Source organism: Idiotropiscis lumnitzeri, chromosome 8 (genome assembly GCF_059441095.1).
Source record: "Idiotropiscis lumnitzeri isolate Australia: NSW breed Sydney's pygmy pipehorse chromosome 8, RoL_Ilum_1.0, whole genome shotgun sequence".
NCBI classification, from domain to species: domain Eukaryota; kingdom Metazoa; phylum Chordata; class Actinopteri; order Syngnathiformes; family Syngnathidae; genus Idiotropiscis; species Idiotropiscis lumnitzeri.
In genome coordinates, this window is record NC_142398.1 from 1,022,501 (window position 1) to 1,044,456 (window position 21,956).

Below are 21,956 nucleotides of genomic sequence, written 5' to 3' on the forward strand. Positions count from 1 at the left end.
ACGGTGCCGCTAAATCTTATTATTCACGGTGAAAACAAAAGCTCCGGCAACATGACAACGATTATCCTATCTTCTCGAAATTTTTCACATTTGAGGATATTCAGCCCTTAAGACATCTACCAACTTATTTTTGATCGTAGTGGTAGCACCACAAACTTGTTACAGCAAATACATGTTAATTTATTTATTGATTTATTTGAGTACAATGACAATAAAGGGATTTCTAATCTAATTATAATCTAATTTTGTTAATATTTTTCTCTGAGCAGGTTTCACCAACTGATTAAAGCAAGTACAAATTATTTTCATTGATGTTTTTCTCCGAGCATGTTAACAAGGTGGCCTTCATATTTGCTCGGATGAGTGTTTAGCCCTTCAGGATGTCACAATACAAAATTCGTCATTTTTTGTGAAAAGCTGTGGGCGTGGCTTTGCACAGTTCACCAATAAAATGCTGATTTTGAGGTTCTAAATATGAGCAAAAACCCGTGAAACTTTGCACACACATCAGGACTGACAAAATCATCAATATTCTATTAGTTTCTCATGCAGTTTTTTTTAAAAATGGCTCTCTATCGCCCTCTAGAAATTTTCAAAAAAGCAGCCCCGGTGCTGTGTTTCACCTAGTTTTTTAAAGATTTTATGGAGTATGTATAACGCCAAGACCTACAAAAAAGTCTCTTGGAGCCATGAGCTAAATTGCACAAGAAGTCAGACATTTTGAATTAACTTCAAAGGTGGCATGTCACTTCAATGGACAAAATGCTTAATAACTCCCCTGCACATGCTCCAAAAAATCCTAAACTTCACCTATACATATAACTTCCCGACCTGAAGACATCTGTATGTTATTATTCTGTTATACAAAACTGTGCCAACTAGAGTACAAAAAAATAAATATTTTTTTTACATTTTTATTATTCGTTCGTCCGTCGATTCGACGAGGACCATCTTTTCATCCTTCTTGGTGGGTGCGTAGATGGCTGATCAGGCCTATCTTTGCACGAAAAGTTCTTCTGCAGTATGGGCAGGGGATGGAGGTAGGCGACGGGCACTTGTCTTGTTTGGTTTTTCTCGCTTGCCGTTTTCTTTCCGCTGCACCTTTTCTCTCGTTTTCATAGGTCTTGGCACCGTCATGTAGGGAGGCCGTCCATTCATTCCGGGCTTGTGCTGCTTTCTCCCATGTGTCAGGATTGATACCGAAGGCCTTGAGGGACCCTTTCAGAGTGTCTTTGAAACGCTTTTTGGGTCCTCCGCAGAAGCGCTTTCCACACTGCAGTTCTCCGAAAAGAAGTTTCTTGGGCAAGCGGGTTTCGTGCATCCGTGCTACATGACCTGCCCAGCGCAGTTGTGATTTCTTCAGGAGAGTGTGGATGCTTGGGAGTTTTGCACGAGCAAGCACCTCTGAGTTGGTTACTTTGTCCTGCCATTTTATGCCAAGCAGCTTTCTGAGACGAGTGGCGTGAAAGTGATTCAGCTTAGTCGCATGGCGTCTGTAGACTGTCCAAGTTTCTGAGCCGTACAGGAGAGTGGTGATTACAGCAGCACGGTATACTTTGAGTTTGGTCTCTAGAGTGATGCCTCGGCGATCCCACACGTTTTTGGTCAGTCTACCAAAGGCGGAACTAGCTTTGGCTAGTCTGGCGTCTATTTCGTCATCGATGACAGCATTCCGTGAAAGTATGCTCCCAAGGTACGTAAACTTGTCAACAGCTTTCAATCGTTGTCCATTGATTGTGATGTTTGGTTCAGCGTATGTTCTGCCAGGGGCTGGTTGGTGCATGACCTCTGTCTTCTTGATACTAATTGTGAGGCCAAAGTTGGTACAGGCCTTTGCAAATGTATCCACGTTTATTTGCATGTCGTCTTCGGAGATGGAGTTCAGTGCACAGTCATCTGCGAAAAGAAAGTCATTGATGGTGGCAGACTTGACCTTGGTTTTTGCTTGGAGTCTTCTGAGGTTAAAAACTGAGCCATCCATCCGATATTTCAGGCCGATGCCGATGTCACTGTCAGCAAAAGCATCAGTCAGCATGGCAGAGAACACCAGGCTAAACAGTGTCGGGGCCAGTACACAGCCTTGTTTCACTCCGTTTGTGACCTCAAATGGTTCAGAATAGTTCCCGTTATCAGTGACTCTGGCCATCATACCATCATGCAGGAGACGGACAATGGTGACGAATTTTGGAGGGCAACCGTACTTGGCCATTATCTTCCACAGACCTTCCCTGCTTACGGTGTCGAAAGCTTTTGTCAAATCAACATAAGTAGAGTACAGATCTACGTTTTGCTCCTGGCACTTCTCTTGCAGTTGCCTGGCAGCAAAAATCATGTCAATGGTGCCTCGTTCTTTTCGGAAACCGCATTGGCTCTCAGGCAGCAGGCCTTGTTCAAGATGTTTTATCAGACGGTTGAGGAGGATTCTGGCTAGAATTTTGCCTGCAGTTGACAACAGTGAGATTCCTCGATGGTTTGCAGTCCTGCCGGTTTCCTTTCCTCTTGTACAAGTGGGTTATTGAGGCATCCTTGAGATCCTGAGGAACTGATTCATGCTTCCAGATCAGGCTGAAGAGTTCACTCATGCGGTGGACGAGCATACTACCGCCATTTTTGTAGATTTCTGCAGGGATGCTGTCTGCGCCAGGTGCCTTGCCACTAGACAGTTGGTTTATGGCCTTGAGGAGTTCACTCTCTGTGGGTGCATTCTCAAGGGAATTTGCTGTTGGTATCTGTGGGAGTCGATTGATGGCTTCATTTTTAATGGCTGAGGGGCGATTTAGCACACTGTCGAAATGCTCGGTCCATCTCTTCAAGATGTCCTCTTTGTCAGTGATCAGTGTTGTTCCGTCACTGTGGAGAAGTGGAGATGGTCCTGAGGATGATGTTGGCCCATAAATCTCTTTCAAACTGCTATAGAAGTTCTTCATGTCATGGGTATTGGCAAAACGTTGAATTTCATCTGCTTTTTTGCTCAGCCATGTGTCTTGCATTTGTCGTAGCCGCTGTTGGATGGCTTTCCGTTTGTGTCTGAATGTCTGTTTCTTTACTGTAGAGGTCGGATCATCCAGGAGGGCTTTGTGAGCCTTGTGTTTGTCTTCTAGCAGCTGGCTGATTTCGTTGCAGTTCTCATCAAACCAGTCTTTGTGCTTTTTTCCAGAGGGTCCAAGGCACGTGTATGCTGTATTGTAGACGGCCTCCTTCAGTGTTGACCATGCAGCCTCAACATTTTTGTTCTCTAGAGAGATTGTGTTTAGTTGCTCGTCTTGGGAATTGTTGAGGCGCTGTTTGATGTCGTTGGCTTTAAGCTTGTTTACTGCTAGCCGTTTCAGACTTTTTGTGCCCTGTGGTCTCCTCTTAGGTTGGATGCGTAGATTTAGCTTGGACACAATGAGACGGTGGTCTGTCCAACATTCCGCGCCACACATTGCTTTGGTGACACGGACATCCTGCCTGTCCTTCCTTCTAACAATGACGTAGTCTATGAGGTGCCAGTGTTTTGACCTGGGATGCATCCATGATGTCTTGTTTCGAGTGGGAAGACGGAATACTGTGTTGGTGATGAGCAGATCATGTTCCGCACAGGTTTGCAGGCCGTTGCTGTTGCATTTGCCCACCCCATGTTTCCCGAGTATTCCATCCCATGAGTCGCTGTCACAGCCTACTCTCGCATTGAAGTCGCCAAGGATGATTAATTTGTCACTGGTAGGCACACTTGAGATAAGGGCACTCAGTTCTTCATAGAACTTGTCTTTGGTCTCATCAGTGTTGGTCATTGTAGGTGCATAAATACTAGCTATGGTGGCGAACTTCTTTCCTTGTGAGAGGGGGATTCTCAGAGACATCAGTCTGTCGTTTATGCCTTTGGGCGGACCCTCTAGTTTGCTGACCAGTGAGGATTTTATGGCAAAGCCGACTCCGGCTTCCCGCTTGGCTTCCGGTTCGCGGCCACTCCAGAAGAAAGTGTAGCCTGCTCCTCTTTCACAAAGTTCTCCTTCTCCTGCTAGTCTTGTTTCGCTGAGAGCAGCAATGTCAATGTTGTACCTGCTGAGTTCTCTTGCGACAAGTGCTGTTCGTCGCTCAGGTCTGTCGGTGTTTTCTCTGTCGAGTAGGGTGCGCACATTCCATGCTGCTGCATTCAGGGGAATGCTTTTTGTTCTTCTCTTGTTAGTTCGACCGCAAGTGTAGGGTCCCCGCCAGTCGCGGTAGTCTGGCTAGGGGGAAGGTGGAACAGACAATTTTTAGGGCACCTTTTCTTGCCCCTTCCTCATGCTAAGGAGGTGAGCAGTGTGATCCTAAAGAGGGCTGCTCAGTCACTCAAGCGGCTGCCGGACTCCACTGCTGTTCCATTCCAGTGGGGAACGACCATATGACTTGAGTCGCCTGTGTGCAGATTTGAAACTACGCCTGCCAATGTGCCCACACCTGACGCTTCGCCTCTCGTCTGTCGCCACAGGGCTTGGGAATGATATAGTATGTTGAGGATGAAAGATGAATTGCACAAACACTTTGATTTAAGTGAGGAGGAGTTGTGCAGCTCGTCGACCTCACTCTCTCGTCCAAGCACCATCCATATCCAGCAGCAAGACATGGTCAGGACGGCCGGGGATGGAGTTGGATGCAGTGGATGACCATCAGTGTTCTAAGTGTCTCACTGTGCTCTCTGTGCATTCCACAATGCGCTGCTGTGAAGACGCCTTTGTGTCCGTTTCACTTAAATGTAGTTTATCCGCCCACTCCGCCGTAATCCAGACTTCACATGCTGGGCCAGACATAGCCCGAGTCCACCAAGAGCGGAGGTTCTTGGCCCCTCACCTGGTTTAGCCCGCCTGTCGAAGCGGTTTGCCGGGGTGTGGCCGCTGCGCATGCTACAGCTACTTGGAGCCACAGGTGAGAGTTGAGTGCCCGGCAGAGACCAGGGTTAGTAAACTACACTGTAGGTTGAAACTACAGAGCACGACAGTCTACTAACTAAGGTGCTACTCTACTGAAACACCCCATTTTAACGCACTGCAAAGAGCCCTTTTAACAAATCAGACTAAACATTTTTTACATCAGCCTCAAAACATTGGTCTTACTCTCTGCCGAATTTTGTGACTTTTCGGCAAAAGGCTTAGCCATTACATTGCTGAAAAATCTGATTGTACTCTGTGGCAACAAAAGCTCCGGCAACATGACTCAGATGATCCTATTTTCTCGAAATTTTTGAGGATAGTCCAGCCCTGAAGACATCTACCAACTTATTTTTCATCGTAATGGTAGCGCCACCAACTGGTTAAAGCTAATACAAGTTTTTTTTCGTTGATGTTTTTCTCCGAGCAGGGAAACAAGGTCACCCCCACATTTGCTCAGATGAGTGTTTAGGCGTTGAGGATGTCACAATACGAAATTGTTGATTTTTTGTTAAAAGCTGTGTGGCGCGTCTTTGCACCGTTCGCCAATAAAACAATGCTGTTTTTGAGGTTCTAAATATGAATGAAAACTCGTGAAACTTTGCACACACGTTGGGCCTGCCAAAATCATCAACAATTTATGTTTGTTGTGCAATCTTTTTAAAATGTTGTTATCGGCCCCTCGAAATCAACTCTTTCATTACCCAAGACGTACAAGTACGTCTTCGAAAAGCATTGGCGCCCCCTACCCAAGACGTATAAGTACGTCCTCATGTCTTTTTTACGTCAGAGTGAGCAGAAGGGTCTGACGCAACTTCTGACTTAGAATCAGCCTTGTCTGCATTGTAAATCGTGTAAAGATTGACCAGGAGGTGGCAGTGGTGTAAGAGATCCACCAGAATCATGCTGCAGAAGAAGATTGTAGTTGGGTGGGTGAGCAGTGTTGGGGGAGCACTAGAGTAGAGTGGCCGTGTCCAAATTAACAGGCTGCGACCTCCGAAGGCTGCTTTTTCGGTCGCATGACGTCACTTTCGGCGCGACACCACCGCGCGTGGTGTCCAAATTCACGGCTGTCACGTGCGACCTTCGAATCCAGCCTTGGAATTGGTCTTCGTTTCCATGGAGCCAAGGCCGCTTGACGCAACATTTACGTTACGCCCCCATATACTTTGCTCCTCTGTTCGACGCAGGTGATAAGTATTTGCGGTGGATTTATAAACGGCTTGGATAATCAATGGATAATCAGCGACGAGCGCCAGACCGAAGGCATCGGCTTAGCAAAACATTTGTATTATTTAATTTTAAACGATGAAACCCGAACTTTTCTTCATTTTATTTCACTTTTTAGTTTATTTCCATTTTGTTCTTGAGGAGAGGAGGATCACGCTTTCCCATCGCAGAGTTGTCCTTTATCGAAGGAATGAAGTAAGTTCTAAATCCGTCTATCAGCATTTTCACACTATTACCAACATTGACAGGTCAATAGGGTTATAACGTGATTGTTACAGATGAACTAAAAACATCAGTAGTACAACTTCAGTAGTACATGTGTTAGCTTCATAATAGAACGAATATTGAATGGAAATGATATAATTATATACATTCTGAAAGAGTTTTTATGAATTTAGATACTTGTGACGGCTTTATTGTCCCCGTGATTAGTTTGTACATATGGCAAAACACCAGAATACCACTAGAGAGTTTAGGGCCAGAGTTATTAAAATTAAGTTGGTGATACTGTAGGAATGATGCAAGCAAACGAAACACGTACAATAATTAATGCTTTCATATTTTTTTTTTTTTTATTCAAAACATTAACAGCCAAGAAGTCCATACTGCAGGATAAACCTGGGTGTGCCAGTGTTGGATCGTTTTTTCAATGGAGAGGATCTCCAAACAGACTTTCGCCTGAGCAGGGACTCATTCAGAGTGTTGCTGAACCTCCTGGACCAAGACCGACGACATGGATGGGGTGTCGAGATAGAGGTCCTTGTCTTTCTCTTCTGGCTGGCGAGTGGGGCATCATATCGGGTGGTGGCACGAGCATTTGGGATGCCGCGGTCCACTGTCCTCTACATCATCAACCGGGTCACTGGGGAAGTGGTGGCTCTTCGCCACAGAGTCATCCACTTCCCCAACACTGCAGGAGACCTTCAGGCAGTGACCCAGGGATTTGCAGGGCTGGCGAAGCACCATGCATTTGCAAGAGCTGCTGGAGCAATAGATGGTTGTCATGTCCGAATCAAGCCTCCAAGTGGCCCTGATGGTCATGACTACAAGAACCGCAAGCTTTTCAGCAGCATAATCATGCAAGCTGTGTGTGACCATCAGGATCGCTTTCTGGACATCTACATGGGTTGGCCTGGATCAGTCCACGACTCCAGGGTACTCCGGCACAGCCCTCTTTACCAAAGAGGGCTGTATCCGCCTCCAGGGCACTTCATCTTGGCAGATGGAGGGTATCCGTGCCTCCAGCGACCACTCCCCCTCATCACTCCTTACAAGCGGCCGGTGCAGGGCGTGGGGGCCCGACGCTTCAACGTTCATCATTCCAAGGCACGCTCAATAATTGAGGTGCTTTTGATGAGAGGATGACGCTTTATGAGGCGCCGTTCGGGACATAATTCAGGAATAGCTCTCACACTCACTATTGAAATGCGCTCATACACATAGGTGAAATGTTTTCGCTCATACACACTAGTGAAATGCGCTCATACACATTACTGAAATGCGCTCATACACAGTGAAATGCACTCATACACATGGGTGAAAATGTTGTCGCTCATACACACTAGTGAAATGCGCTCATACACATTACTGAAATGCGCTCATACACATGGGTGAAAATGTTGTCGCTCATACACACTAGTGAAATGCGCTCATTGGGGCTCGGCCAGCCCGAAAAGGCAACGTGGGTCCCCCTTCCCATGGGCTCACCACTTGTGGGAGGGGCTAAAGGGGTTGGGTGCAGTGTGAGTCGGGCGGCGGCAAGAGGCAGGGACCTTTGCGCTCGGATCCCCGGCTACAGAAACTAGCTCTTGGGACATGGAATGTCACCTCTCTGGCGGGGAAGGAGCCTGAGCTGGTGTGCGAGGCAGAGAAATTCCGACTAGATATAGTCGGACTCACCTCCACACACAGCTTAGGCTCTGGTACCAGTCCTCTTGAGAGGGGTTGGACACTCTTCCACTCTGGAGTTGCCCAAGGTGAGAGACGCAGGTGTGGGCATACTTATTGCCCCCCGGCTTGGCGCCTGTACACTGGGGTTCACCCCGGTGGACGAGAGGGTAGCCTCTCGTCCACCGTTAAGGTGGGGGGACGGGTGCTGACTGTTGTTTGTGCTTATGCACCAAACGGCAGTTCAGAGTACCCACCCTTTTTGGAGTCTTTGGAGGGTGTGCTGGAGAGCGTTCCCCCTGGAGACTCCCTCGTTCTGCTGGGGGACTTCAATGCTCACGTGGGTAATGACAGTGAGACCTGGAAGGGCGTGATTGGGAGGAATGGCCCCCCCAATCTGAACCTGAGCGGTGTTCTGTTACTAGACTTCTGTGCTCGTCATGGATTGTCGATAACGAACACCATGTTCAAACATAAGGGTGTTCATATGTGCACTTGGCACCAGGACACCCTTGGCCGCAGTTTGATGATCGACTTTGTAGTCGTGTCATCGGATTTGCGGTCGCATGTTTTGGACACTCGGGTGAAGAGAGGGGCGGAGCTGTCAACTGATCACCACCTGGTGGTGAGTTGGCTCCGATGGTGGGGGAAGATGCCGGTCCGACCCAGCAGACCCAAACGTATTGTGAGGGTCCGCTGGGAACGCTTGGCAGAATCCCCTGTCAGAAAGAGTTTCAACTCCCACCTCCGGCAGAACTTCGCCCACGTACCGGGGGAGGCGGGGGACATTGAGTCTGAGTGGACCATGTTTCGTGCCTCCATTGTTGAGGCAGCCGATCGAAGCTGTGGACGTAAGGTGTTCGGTGCCTGTCGTGGCGGCAACCCCCGAACCCGCTGGTGGACACCGGCGGTAAGGGATGCTGTCAGGCTGAAAAAGGAGTCCTATCGGGCCTTTCTGGCCTGTGGGACTCCGGAGGCAGCTGACAGGTACCGACTGGCTTAGCGGAATACGGCTTCGGTGGTTGCCGAAGCAAAAACTCGGGCGTGGGAGGAGTTCGGTGAGGACAGGGAAAACGACTTCCTGACGGCTTTGAAGAAATTCTGGTCCACCATCCGTCGTCTCAGGAGAGGGAAGCAGTGCACCACCAACACTATTTATAGTGGGGATGGGGTGCTGCTGACCTCGACTCTGGACGTTGTAAGTCGGTGGGGAGAATACTTCGAAGACCTCCTCAATTCTACCGGCACGCCTTCCTTTGAGGAAGCAGAGCATAGGGACTCCGTGGTGGACTCACCTATCTCGGGGGCTGAAGTAGAATTAGAATTCCCTTTATTGTCATTGTACTCAAGAGTGCAACGAGATTAGAGAGCTCCCCTCTCCAGTGCAATACAACAATAATACAGACAAATATATAAATTAGATAAATAAGAGAGTGCAATGGAAAATAATACTGAAGGGTATATAAAAACACATCACGATGCTGTTCTGCAAGGTAAGGGTGTTCTCGTGTGTGTGTGAGAGTTCAGAATGGAGATGGCTCTCGGAAAGAAACTGTTTCTCAGTCTATTGGTCCTCGATTTGATGCATCTGTAGCGCCTGCCAGAGGGCATCAGGTCGAACAGGTGTGAGTTTGGGTGGGTATTGTCTTTGACGATGTTGAGAGCCCTTCTGAGGCACCGGGCGGTGTAGATGTCCGACAGTGAGGGGAGAGGGCAGCCAATAATCCTTTGCGCTGTTTTGACTGTCCTCTGGAGCCTCACTCTGTCCGCCTCAGTGCAGCCGCTGTACCAGGTGGAGACACAGTACGTCAACAGGCTCTCAATGGACGAGTGGTAGAAGGCTAGCAGCAGCTTCCTGTCCAGGTTGAATTTCCTGAGGACTCTCAGGAAGTGCAGACGCTGGTGGACCTTCTTTACCACTGCTGTGGTGTTGTGAGTCCAAGAAAGGTCGTCGGAGATCTGTACTCCCAGGAACTTGAACGTGTGGACCCTCTCCACACACACGCCTTCGATGCAGAGGGGGGGCGGCACCGTCTTGTTCCTCCTGAAGTCGACGACAATCTCCTTTGTTTTTGCAGTGTTAAGGTGCAGTCTGTTGTCCTTGCACCAAGCTGTCAGTCTCTTTACCTCCTCTCTGTAGGCTGTCTCGTCACCTTCCGAGATCAGACCGACCACTGTCGTGTCGTCAGCAAACTTGACGATGGTGTTGTTGCCGTGGGCCGGGCTGCAGTCGTAGGTGTAGAGGGCATACAGGAGAGGGCTCAGCACGCATCCTTGAGGGGAACCGGTGCTCAGCATGAGGGTGGAGGACGTGTAGGGGCCGAGCAACACAGTCTGGGGTCTGTTGGTCAGAAAGTCCTTAATCCAGATGCGTGTGAGGGCAGGGAGGCCGAGAATGTCCAGTTTGGCGACGAGGATGTCTGGGATGATCGTGTTGAATGCCGAGCTGTAGTCCACAAAGAGCATCCTTGCATAGCTCTGCTGTTGTTCCAGGTGGCCCAGCACAACATGCAGAGCAGTGTCGATGGCGAGGTAGTTAATAAGCTCCTCGGTGGCAAGGCCCCGGGGGTGGACGAGATCCGCCCGGAGTTCCTTAGGGCTCTGGATGTTGTGGGGCTGTCATGGTTGACACGCCTCTACAACATTGCGTGGACATCGGGGACAGTGCCTCTGGATTGGCAGACCGGGGTGGTGGTCCCCCTTTTTAAGAAGGGGGACCGGAGGGTGTGTTGCAACTATAGAGGAATCACACTCCTCAGCCTCCCTGGTAAGGTCTACTCAGGGGTACTGGAGAGGAGGGTCCGTCGGGAGGTTGAATCTCAGATCCAAGAGGAGCAGTGCGGTTTTCGTCCTGGCCGTGGAACAGTGGACCATCTCTACACTCTCTACAGGGTCCTGGAGGGTGCATGGGAGTTCGCCCAACCAGTCTACATGTGTTTTGTGGACTTGGAGAAGGCGTTCGACCGTGTCCCACGGGGAGTTCTGTGGAGCGTGCCTCGGGAGTACGGGGTACCGAGCCCCTTGATACGGGCAGTTGGTTCCCTGTACCACCGATGTCAGAGTTTGGTCCGCATTGCCGGCAGTCAGTCGGATTCGTTTCCAGTGAGGGTTGGACTCCGCCAAGGCAGCCCTTTGTCACCGATTCTGTTCATAACTTTTATGGACAGAATTTCTCGGCGCAGTCGAGGCGATGAGGGGATCCGGTTTGGTGACCTCAGTATTTCATCGCTGCTTTTCGCAGATGATGTGGTACTGTTGGCTTCCTCAGGCCGTGATCTCCAACTCTCACTGGAGCGGTTCGCAGCCGAGTGTGAAGCGGTTGGGATGAAGATCAGCACCTCCAAATCTGAGACCATGGTTCTCAGCCGGAAAAGGGTGGAGTGCCCTCTCCAGGTCGGGGAGGAGATCCTGCCTCAAGTGGAGGAGTTTAAGTATCTTAGGGTCTTGTTCATGAGTGAGGGGAGGATGGAGCAGGAGATTGACAGGCGGATCGGTGCAGCCTCCGCTGTGATGCGGACGCTGTATCGGTCTGTCGTGGTGAAGAGGGAGCTGAGCCAAAAGGCGAAGCTCTCGATTTACCGGTCGATCTACGTTCCTACCCTCACCTATGGTCACGAGCTGTGGGTCGCGACCGAAAGAACAAGATCTCGGATACAAGCGGCCGAAATGAGTTTCCTCCGCAGGGTGTCTGGGCTCCCTTAGAGATAGGGTGAGAAGCTCGGCCATCCGGGAGGGACTCAGTGTCGAGCCGCTGCTCCTCCACGTAGACAGGAGCCAGATGAGGTGGCTCGGGCATCTGTTTAGGATGCCTCCTGGACGCCTCCCTGGTGAGGTGTTCCGGGCATGTCCCACCGGCAGGAGGCCCAGAGGACGACCCAGGACACGCTGGAGAGACTACGTCTCCCGGCTGGCCTGGGAACGCCTGGGCATCCCTCCGGCAGAGCTGGAAGATGTGGCTGGGGAGCGGGAAGTCTGGGCTTCCCTGCTGAAGCTGCTGCCCCCGCGACCCGACCCCGGATAAGCGGCGGATAATGGATGGATGGATGGACATTACTGAAATGCGCTCATACACATGGGTGAAATGCGCTCATACACATGGGTGAAAATGTTGTCGCTCATACACACTAGTGAAATGCGCTCATACACATGAGTGAAAATGTTGTCGCTCATACACATTACTGAAATGCGCTCATACACATTACTGAAATGCGCTCATACACACTAGTGAAATGCGCTCATACAAACAAACACTATGACAAGCTCGCTTAACAATCCAACATTTAAAAAAATAATTTATTTCACATTTAATTGGAAGGGCGCCATGGTGATTGAGTGGTTGGCACGTCTGCCTCACAGTGCAGAGATCCAGGATTCCAATCGGGGCTCTGGCCTTCCATGTGGAGTTTGCATGTTCTCCCATGCGTGCATGGGTCCTCTGGTTTCCTCCCACATTCCCAAAAAAAAAGTATCCTACCACACAGTCGAGTTTCCTCAATGACCATGGTGCTTGGTTCTTTACGCTGGGAGACTCGCCATCAATGCACAGGAATATTCAATGACGTTTTAATGCTTCCATAAGACTTGGCCTGTTTATTATTATTATTTATTTTTTTTTTTTTCCAAGAGGTTTGTTTTTCGTCTCATTTCATTGTATTTTTTTTAAGACGATCTGGACCAGCCAATAGGAAGTCGTGTAGTCGCAGGCGTCAAGTGACTTTTGAGGATGGGCATTCTTTTTTTAATTTATTATTATTATTTGTGCTTTAGTTAGCAAATTGTTCATGCGACATTATGTAATTGCAACGAAAGTCAATTCAAAATAGAGAAAATTCTGAGGTCGATTTTGAACCGGAAGTCCCGCCTACATCGTTATTTGATTGACAGGCGAAAACGGGAGCCAGAGAAGACAATTGGACATGATTTTGAAGAGGCGAATAAAAAAAACCATCGAATCTCCATGTGGTAGCAACGGAGAAGGCTGTTGGGGGTGAGCAGAAGTGACCGTGGGACGGAGACAGCCTTATTTTGATCTGTATCGGCGTCAAAGAGCGCGTAACTCACTTGATGCAGACGAGCTAAGCTATGCTGTATGCCATAAACTATGCTAATGTCGCCAGGTCAATATAGAGTATGTCTTCAGATGTTTAGAAGGAGAAATAATAACGTTTTGATTTTTATGATGTTTGAGGTATTCTGACTGAAATTCAGTGGAATTGAGGTCACCAGTAGTCATTTCCATTACCTGTAATTGTAAATTTGAATGTGAGTTACTATTGCAGTCAGATGCATATGGGATGTCATTTAGTTGGCACGATTTTGATCGCCAGTTTTGCTTGTTGAATAACAAAGGAAAAGTGAATCATACACAGTGTTTGAAAATATAATTGTCAATGTTTTATTAAATGAAATTGAAAACTAAAATTGTGTAATATTGTATTGTCTAAAATGGTTCTATATCGATTTTTTTGCAGACAATATAGCTTTCATACACACATTCACATATCACATAATAAATTATGAAAAAAGCGTTGCGGTATGAATTTTTATTTTGGGAGAAATATGAAAAAATTGTTTGTGAATTAATTTTTTTAAAAAGTATGGATTTAAAAAATAAAAAATATGAATGTGATAAAAAATAATTCATACACACATTTTTTATCATATTTTGAAATAAAAATAATTTTTGTAATCACATTAAAAAATATATGAAAAAATATGTAGCATATATGTAACATTTTCAGTAATATGTTTGAGACCATTTTCAGTTGTGCGTACGAGAGCTTTTATCATGGACGTGTGTCAAAGGATTCCAGTGGATTGTATTAGCGCATTTTAACGTGCCGTGTGAGTGTGTTTCACTTGACTGTGTGCGCGTATTTCACGATGGCGTGTGAGAGCTATTTATATATGACGTCATCGGAACTCCTTTCCTTAGTCTTTCAAAGTAAAACATGTCCGCTGCCTAAAAGTCATGAAGTGGCCGAACTCAAGCAATGCCATAACTTGGTGACATACTGCATAGAATATAAATATTATAATAATCCATATTCGTGTTGATTATTCTCTTAAAATAACGATTTTGCTCATTTAGTTAATATGTTTTGCTTTTATTTTGGAAGTTGGATTTATGTGTCGGAAAAGACGATCTGGACAGCCAATAGAAAGTCGTCTAGTCCCCAGGAGTCAAGTGACTTTTGAGTATGGGCACTCTTTTTTTTAATTTATTTTTATTTTTTCAATGCTTTAGTTAGCAAATTGGTCATACGACAGTAGTAATTACCACAGAAGACATGTAAAAAATTCTGAGGTCGACTTCGAACTGTAAGTCCCGCCTATATCGTCATGTGATTGACAGGGGAAGACGGGAGCCAGAGAAGAGTAGAAAATCAGTCGTTGTAAAAGAGCACTATAATAATAATGTAAAAAAATAAAAAACAGGGATCTCCATGCTCTAGCAACGTGGACGGCTGTAAGGGTGCGGAAAAGTGACCGTGAGACGGAGAGAGCCGTGTTTTGAACTGTATCGGCGTCGGAAAGCGCGTAACTCACTTGATGCAGACGAGCTAAGCTATGCTATATGCTATAAACTATGCTAATGTCGCCAGGCCATTATACAGTATTTCTTTAGATGTTTAGAATGAGAAATAATACACAATGTTTTGCTTTTTATGATGTTCGAGGTATTCTGACTGAAATGCAGTGGAATCGAGGTCACCAGTAGTCATTTCCATTACCTGTAATTGTAAATTTGAATGTGAGATACTATTGCAGTCAGATGCATATGAGATGTCCTTTTGTTGGCACGATTTTGATCGCCACTGTTTTGCTTGTTGAATAACAAATGAAAAGTGTGTCATACATGGTGTTTGAAAAGATCATTTTCAATGTTTTATTAAATGAAATTGCAACCTAAAATTGTGTAATATTGTATTATTATCTGAAATGGTTCGACATCGATTTGATTTGCAGACAAATATAGCTTTTTCTAAAGAAATGAGACGAAAAACAAATGTCCAGGTAAAAATAAATAAATAATTATAATAATAAACAGGTCATGTCTTATGGAAGCATTAAAACTTCATTGAAGATTCCTGTGCATTGCTGGTGAGCCTCCCAGCGAAAAGAACCAAGCACCCTGGTCATTGAGGAAACTCGACGGTGTGGTAGGAGACTTTTTTTGGGGAATGTGGGAGGAAACCAGAGGACCCAGAGAGGACCCATGCAGGCATGGGAGAACATGCAAACTCCACACAGAATGGCCGGAGCCCCGATTGGAATCCTGGATCTCTGCACTGTGAGGCAGACGTGCCAACCACTCGATCACCGTGGCGCCCATCCATTAATGTTAAATAAATTATTCTTTTTTTAAATGTTGGATTGTTAAGCGAGCTTGTCATAGTGTTTGTTTGTATGAGTGCATTTCAGTAATGTGTATGAGCGCATTTCACTAGTGTGTATGAGCGACAACATTTTCACTCATGTGTATGAGCGCATTTCTACAGAGCTCCTTAGGGGACATGGAAGAGAAAAAAAAAAATTTGATTGCGAGGGAACGCAAAGTTGTTTTTTTTTCGAGTGTTTATTTTATTTTAATGCGCGTTTATGTACTTCCGGGTCAGTTTGACTACCCTTGCCTCGAATGCGCTGCTGTTCAAGAGACGACAGTACGTTGGAGGCGGCACTAATCATGGAGGAGGGCTTGGAACTGTCTTTCACTAATTTGAAAACCGTGCTTAATATCCAAAACTGATTTTATTTCTTTGTATTTCAAGACAATTTCAAAGTAAAATTCAATTAAACTCGCCCACGGGTGAACACACTCCATCTTTGCTGCGTTTGTTTACACGGAAGATGACCCGGAAGTACATAAACGCGCATTAAAAAAAAAAAAATTACTCGGAAAAAAAAAACAAAACTTTGCATTCCCTCGCAAAGTTTACGAGGGAACGTAAACTTTGTGAGGGAATGCAATCTTTGCAAGGGAACGCAAAGATTTTGCGAGGGAACGCAAAGTTTTTTTTTTTCTCTTCCGTGTCCCCTAAGGGGCTCCGTACATTTCACAAGTGTGTATGAGCGACAACATTTTCACCCATTTGTATGAGCGCATTTCACCCATGTGTATGAGTGCATTTCACTGTGTGTATGAGCGCATTTCAGTAATGTGTATGAGCGCATTTCACTAGTGCGTATGAGCGACAACATTTTCACCCATGTGTATGAGTGCATTTCACTAGTGTGTCTGAGCGCATTTCAGTAATATGTATGAGCGCATTTCACTAGTGTGTATGAGCGAAAACATTTCACCTATGTGTATGAGCGCATTTCACTTGTGAGTGTGAGAGCTATTCCTGAATTATGTCCCGAACGGCGCCTCATAACGCTTCTTCCTCAAAAAAGCAAGCAGCCATCAACCGAGGCTCTGCTTGCCTCACGCGGCCCACACGTAGCTTTGCTGGAGTTTTCCCGCAGCGAAGTCGACGAATAGAAGCTGGACGGTCTGTCTACACGCAAAAAAAGTGTAATTATTATGGGGGCGACAGGTGGGGGTGTACACACACACACACACACACAACACACATGCGCGCACATACACACAAACACATGCACAATAAAGGAATATAAGAGTTGGAGCGTGGCATAGTTCATGGTATGTTGCTACATCCTGTGTGTGGGGGTGAAACTGTGTGTGTGTGGGAGCATAAGCAACAGAATGGGGGTTGCGGGGGTTGTGCAAGAATGGAATGTTGCAGGACAGATGGTGATCACCAGAAGGAGGGGAAAGCCGAGATGAACCAATCACAACCAGGAGGAGTCGCCACGGGATTCGGCGGGGGAAGAAAGACCAATAAGAGCAAGCTAAAGTTAACTGCAGGATACACATAGCCAATAGAATCATGCCAGGATGCTTTTGTCTTTGTGTCATTTACATATTGTATAGTCAAGAACTAATAAAAAGTCTTTTGGAGCCATATGCTAAATTGAACAGGAGTTGGTCATTTTGAATGACTTTGACAACAAAAGCTGCTCTAACTTTCACTCAATAAAAATTCCTCTTGAAGATTCCTCACGTTATTTCTCGTAAATATTTCACATTTCCAACATGCCGGTACCCCAACGTTGCTAGCGTTGCGAGGGCCCTTTATCACTGCTCGCAGCTCTAGTTCTATTTGGGATTACACTTATTGTCAGGTTCGCCAATGTGACATTTCATAAACACACCATCAATGAAGATAAAGACGCTCAAAATTTGGCTTGCAAGGAGAGCGAGGAGAAAGACTGAATCAAAAGCTTGTTTCTTTGCGTTCTGATCATGTCTCTCCGTTGTCTCCCTTTTATTCATTTCCAGAAGTCCCTGAACATGGGTGTCTTCCACCTAAAGGGGTGGGGTAATCTAAGCAAGCAGCTGAAGACACGTGAAGTTGTTTTTATCGATGTTGTGTGCATGTCTTTGAAACATTACTTTATCCATGATCAAAAATGTGTGAAAGCATTACTCAGCAGAAACATCTGTCTCGTCACAACCTCTTAACTTCAAAACATTGCACTGCCACACACTGATAAGAGAGGTGGAGGTCATCATTTTGCTATCTTCCTTTAACGTTTTCATTAAAGTGGTTTTCATGAAGACCAATTATAAAAGCAGAAGCAAGTTTCTGCATTGCAAAGCAAGAACATTTCACGTAGATAGTTATTGCAATCTATTCATATCATTGCTCTAGTTTTGAACTATATTAATATCCTAGCAATGAAGAAAATGTGTGATAACTATTTCATAATTACTCTTTCACTTATCACAAATTTTGTGATGACCGCTTCCCAGCCGGGGCTGGAAAGCGGTGTTGGTGGATTCTTGAATAGCGGACAAGGGAAAATGAGTTGGTAACAAAGTTTATTGTGACCGACAGTAGGCAATGAACAGGCGACAGGCACAATGGGTGGCTGTCGGGGAAAATAGAGGATCTATATTTACTGGCGTCGGTAGACGCGAACGAAAAACGCCGGAGGAAAGATCTTCCCCCAGGGGAACCAAAACGACTAACAAAAGGAGCTTGCAACGCAAGGAAACCGAAAACTAAAATGTCCTTCCTCAAAAGGGTAAGGTTAAGTCCAAACATCGAGAACAGAAAGCGAGCCGAAACGTAGCTGTAGAACAAACAAGCAAACAAGCAATCACGACAAACACACGGAACAAGGTTGGCAAAACTATAGCAATGGCACAATGGTGAGAGCAAGTTGGGTCAGCAATAATCCGACACGCGGAAGTGCGTGTCGGAGGCTTATATAGTCAGTAATCACGGGGTGATGAGTTGCAGCTGAGCGTCTCGTGAGCTCGTCCCGCTCGTGGCCGCGTCTCCAGGCAACGCGCCGTCGACCACGCCCACACTGCTGCAACAAGAAGCACGGATCGTGACATGGCCGTTCTTCTGGGCCGTAGCCCTCCCAGTCGACCAGGTACTGGATGCCCCTTCCCCTGCGCCTGGAGTCCAAGATGTCCTTCACCGTGTAGACCGGGTCGCCGTCGATGATGCGTGGAGGTGGTGGCGGGGCGGCAGATGGCACCAGAGGGCAGGTAGGGGCCGGCTTAATGAGCGATACGTGGAAGACGGGGTGGATCTTCATGGTGGGAGGCAGCTTGAGACGAACTGAGACAGGGTTGATGATGGCGGTAATTTCGAACGGGCCCACGAAACGCGGGCCCAGCTTGCGGGACGCACCTGCCAGGTTGAGATCCCGGGTTGAGAGCCAGACCTTGTCGCCGATCTTGTAGGCTGGGGCGGGGCGCCGGTGGCGATCAGCGACGCGCTGGTTCCGCTGCGTTGTACGCGCCAGGGCGGCCCGGGCCTCCTTCCACTCCTTCCACGCCCGGTGAGCCCGTTTCATGTGCTGCTGAACTGAGGGAACCTCTTCGGTACCAGCTTGGGTCGGAAACAACGGGGGTTGGTACCCGTAGGCCGTCAGGAACGGCGATCGTCCGGTCGCCGAGGAGATCAGGGTGTTGTGTACGTACTCAATCCAAGGTAGGTGGTCGGCCCAGGTCGAAGGCTGGTCCAGGCAGACGCATCGGAGTGCGGACTCAAGGTCCTGGTTGGCACGTTCCGATTGCCCATTAGTCTGTGGGTGGTAACCGGAGGAGAGGCTGGATGGCAGAACTTTTTCCACACCCGGGAGATGAACTGCGGGCCTCGGTCTGACACCAGGTCGTCGGGGATGCCGTGCAGTCGAACCACGTGTTGGACCAGCAGCTTCGCCGTCTCCAAGGCTGTCGGGAGCTTGGGCAGGGCCACGAAGTGGGCGGCCTTGGAGAATCGGTCCACTATAGTCAGGATGACGGTGTGCCCCCGGGAAACGGGCAGGCCAGTGACAAAGTCCAGGGCGATGTTCGCCCAGGGGCGCGCCGGAACGGGGAACGGTCGTAGCAGGCCCGCTGGAGGCTGGTGCGATGCCTTGCTGGCAGCGCACGGCGGGCAGGCTTGGATGTAGGCCGTCACGTCGTTCTTGAGGGAGGGCCAACAGAATCGCTGCCCGATCAGGCCCAGGGTGCGCCGAATGCCCGGGTGGCAGGCCAACTTGGAGGCGTGGCCCCACTGGATTACCTCCGCCCGGTAACGAGTGGGCACGAACAGGCGGCCCTGTGGGCAGGCCGCTGGAGCTCCGCTCTTGTCCTGGAGCTCCCGGATTTGCCGCTCTATCTCCCACTGGAGGCCTCTCACCACTCGATGGCTAGGAACCACGCTCGCCGGCCCCTCCTCATCTTCCCACGCGTCGTGGATGCGGGACAGAGCGTCGGGCTTGGTGTTGCGTGCCCCCGGCCGGAACGTCATAGTGTAATTGAACCGGCTCAGGATCAGGGCCCACCGTGCCAGCCGGGGGTTCAGTCTTTTCATGGCGCGAATGTAAGAGAGGTTCTTATGGTCCGTGAATATGGTGAAGGGTTCCTGGGTGCCCTCCAGCCAGTGCCGCCATTCCTGCAGGGCCAGGACCACGGCCAGAAGCTCACGGTTTCCCACGTCGTAGTTGGCCTCCTCTGGCGATAGGCGACGAGAGAAGAAGGCGCAGGGGTGAAGACGCTGGTCGACCGGGGACCGCTGCGACAGGACGGCCCCCACTCCGGAATCAGAGGCGTCCACCTCTACAACGAAAGGGAGATCAGCATTAGGATGGTGCAGAACAGGGGGGTTTGTAAAGGCGTTTTTTAAGTCCGCGAATGCCTCCTCCGCCCCACTATCCCAGGTGAACCGGACCTTGGTCGAGGTGAGCCGCGTGAGCGGCAGCGCCCGGCGGCTATAGTCTTTGACGAAGCGCCGATAAAAATTGGCGAATCCTAAGAACCTTTGTAATTGTTTACGCGTAACTGGCACCGGCCACTCGACGACGGCGCGCGTCTTGGCCGGGTCGGCCTTTAGTTGCCCGTTTTCGACGATGAAGCCCAGGAATGGGACCGAGGTTTGGTGGAACTCGCACTTCTCCGCTTTTACATACAGTTTGTTCTCCAACAGGCGTTGGAGGATTGCTCGCACATGCAGGTGGTGTTCCTTTAAGGACAGAGAGAAAATGAGTATATCGTCCAGGTACACGAAACAGCAGACGTTGAGCATGTCTCTAAGCACGTCGTTGATCAGGGCTTGAAAAACGGCGGTGGCGTTAGTTAAACCGAAAGGCATGACCAAGTATTCAAAGTGACCGAGTGGGGTTTTGAACGCGGTTTTCCACTCGTCCCCTTCCCTGATGCGGATCAAGTGGTAGGCACTGCGAAGGTCTAACTTAGAGAAGACGGTGGCAGATTGCAGGGGGGCGAACGCTGAGTCCAACAGAGGCAAGGGGTAGCGGTTCTTTATCGTAATCGCGTTCAATTCTTTGTAGTCAACGCAGGGGCGCAGCGATTTATCTTTTTTCTCGACGAAGAACATGCCCGCTCCCACCGGGGAAGTAGACAGCCTTAATAATCCCGCCGCCAACGACTCCGTGATGTAGTCTCTCATGGCTGCCTGTTCGGGTTGCGAGACCTTGTACAGCCGCACCGACGGCAGGACCGGATCGGGAACTAAATCTATCGCGCAGTCATACGGACGGTGGGGTGGCAAGGATTTAGCCCTCTCTTTGCTAAAAACGGCGCGGAGGTCGTGGTAAACGCTCTGGACCCCGTTAAGGTCGATGTCTGCCTCCGGGAGCGCCCTGACTCGCCCGCCCTCCCCGGCGGACCGTAGGCAATGCGCGTAACAAAACGGGCTCCAGTTTTGGATAGAAAGGCGCCCCCAGTCGATGACGGGATTGTGCGAATGTAGCCATGGGATCCCTAGCACGACGGGTGCCGACCTAGCCGGCATGACGAAGAAGGAGCGCTTCTCGATGTGGTTACCCGACAGCTTTAAGGTTAGGGGCTCGGTTAAGCGCCGGATATCGGCCAGCACGCGCCCGTCGAGGTCGTAGATTTTCTCGGACTGTTCGAGCTCGGTAACCAGGCAGCCGAGCCGGGAGACTAAACCCACATCGATAAAACAGTCGTCGGCGCCAGAGTCAATGAGTGCGCGAATCTTGACCCCACCACCGAGTCCCATGATCTCCCCGTCCAGCTCCAGTCTCAAGGGCGTCCCAGGGCGGGCCGAACCGCCCGACCCGCTGGCGACTGGATCTTGACGGGGTTCTTTGGCCGCGGAGGCGCGGACTCACAGTTCGTTGGGGGGCGGGAAGACGACCCCCGGCGAGCGGCCATCTCCGGGCAAACCGCAGTAGAAGCACGCCCCCCGTGCTGCGCCGACGCTCCCTCTCCCGAAGATCCGGGCGAGCTGGAACCGGCTGCTTGGGCTCGTCGGTGGTTGACCAGTCGGGGTTCCGGGTGCGTGGACGATCAGCTTGGCGCTGCTCCCGGGGCGCCCGGCGGGTCGCCCCCATCTGCATTGGCTCGTCCGCTGGTGCGGGCTCAGGAGCCCGGAAGCGTGGTGGCTCGGCGCG

General features: G+C 48.9%; 1 protein-coding gene and 1 pseudogene across 1 annotated transcript in view; one reads left to right on the forward strand and one right to left on the reverse strand.

The window, feature by feature from the left end:
• Window positions 1-21,956, forward strand: part of LOC148331467 (uncharacterized) — a 201,953-nt pseudogene that overhangs the window by 128,514 nt on the left and 51,483 nt on the right.
• Window positions 16,435-21,956, reverse strand: part of LOC148331469 (uncharacterized) — a 54,107-nt gene continuing 48,585 nt past the window's right edge. Inside the window, exons 7-8 of the mRNA XM_088302205.1 lie at window positions 18,303-18,392; window positions 16,435-16,507 (exon numbers count right to left, since the gene is read on the reverse strand). Coding sequence (XP_088158331.1) covers window positions 16,435-16,507; window positions 18,303-18,392 — 163 coding nt within the window. The remainder of the gene's footprint in view (window positions 16,508-18,302; window positions 18,393-21,956) is intronic.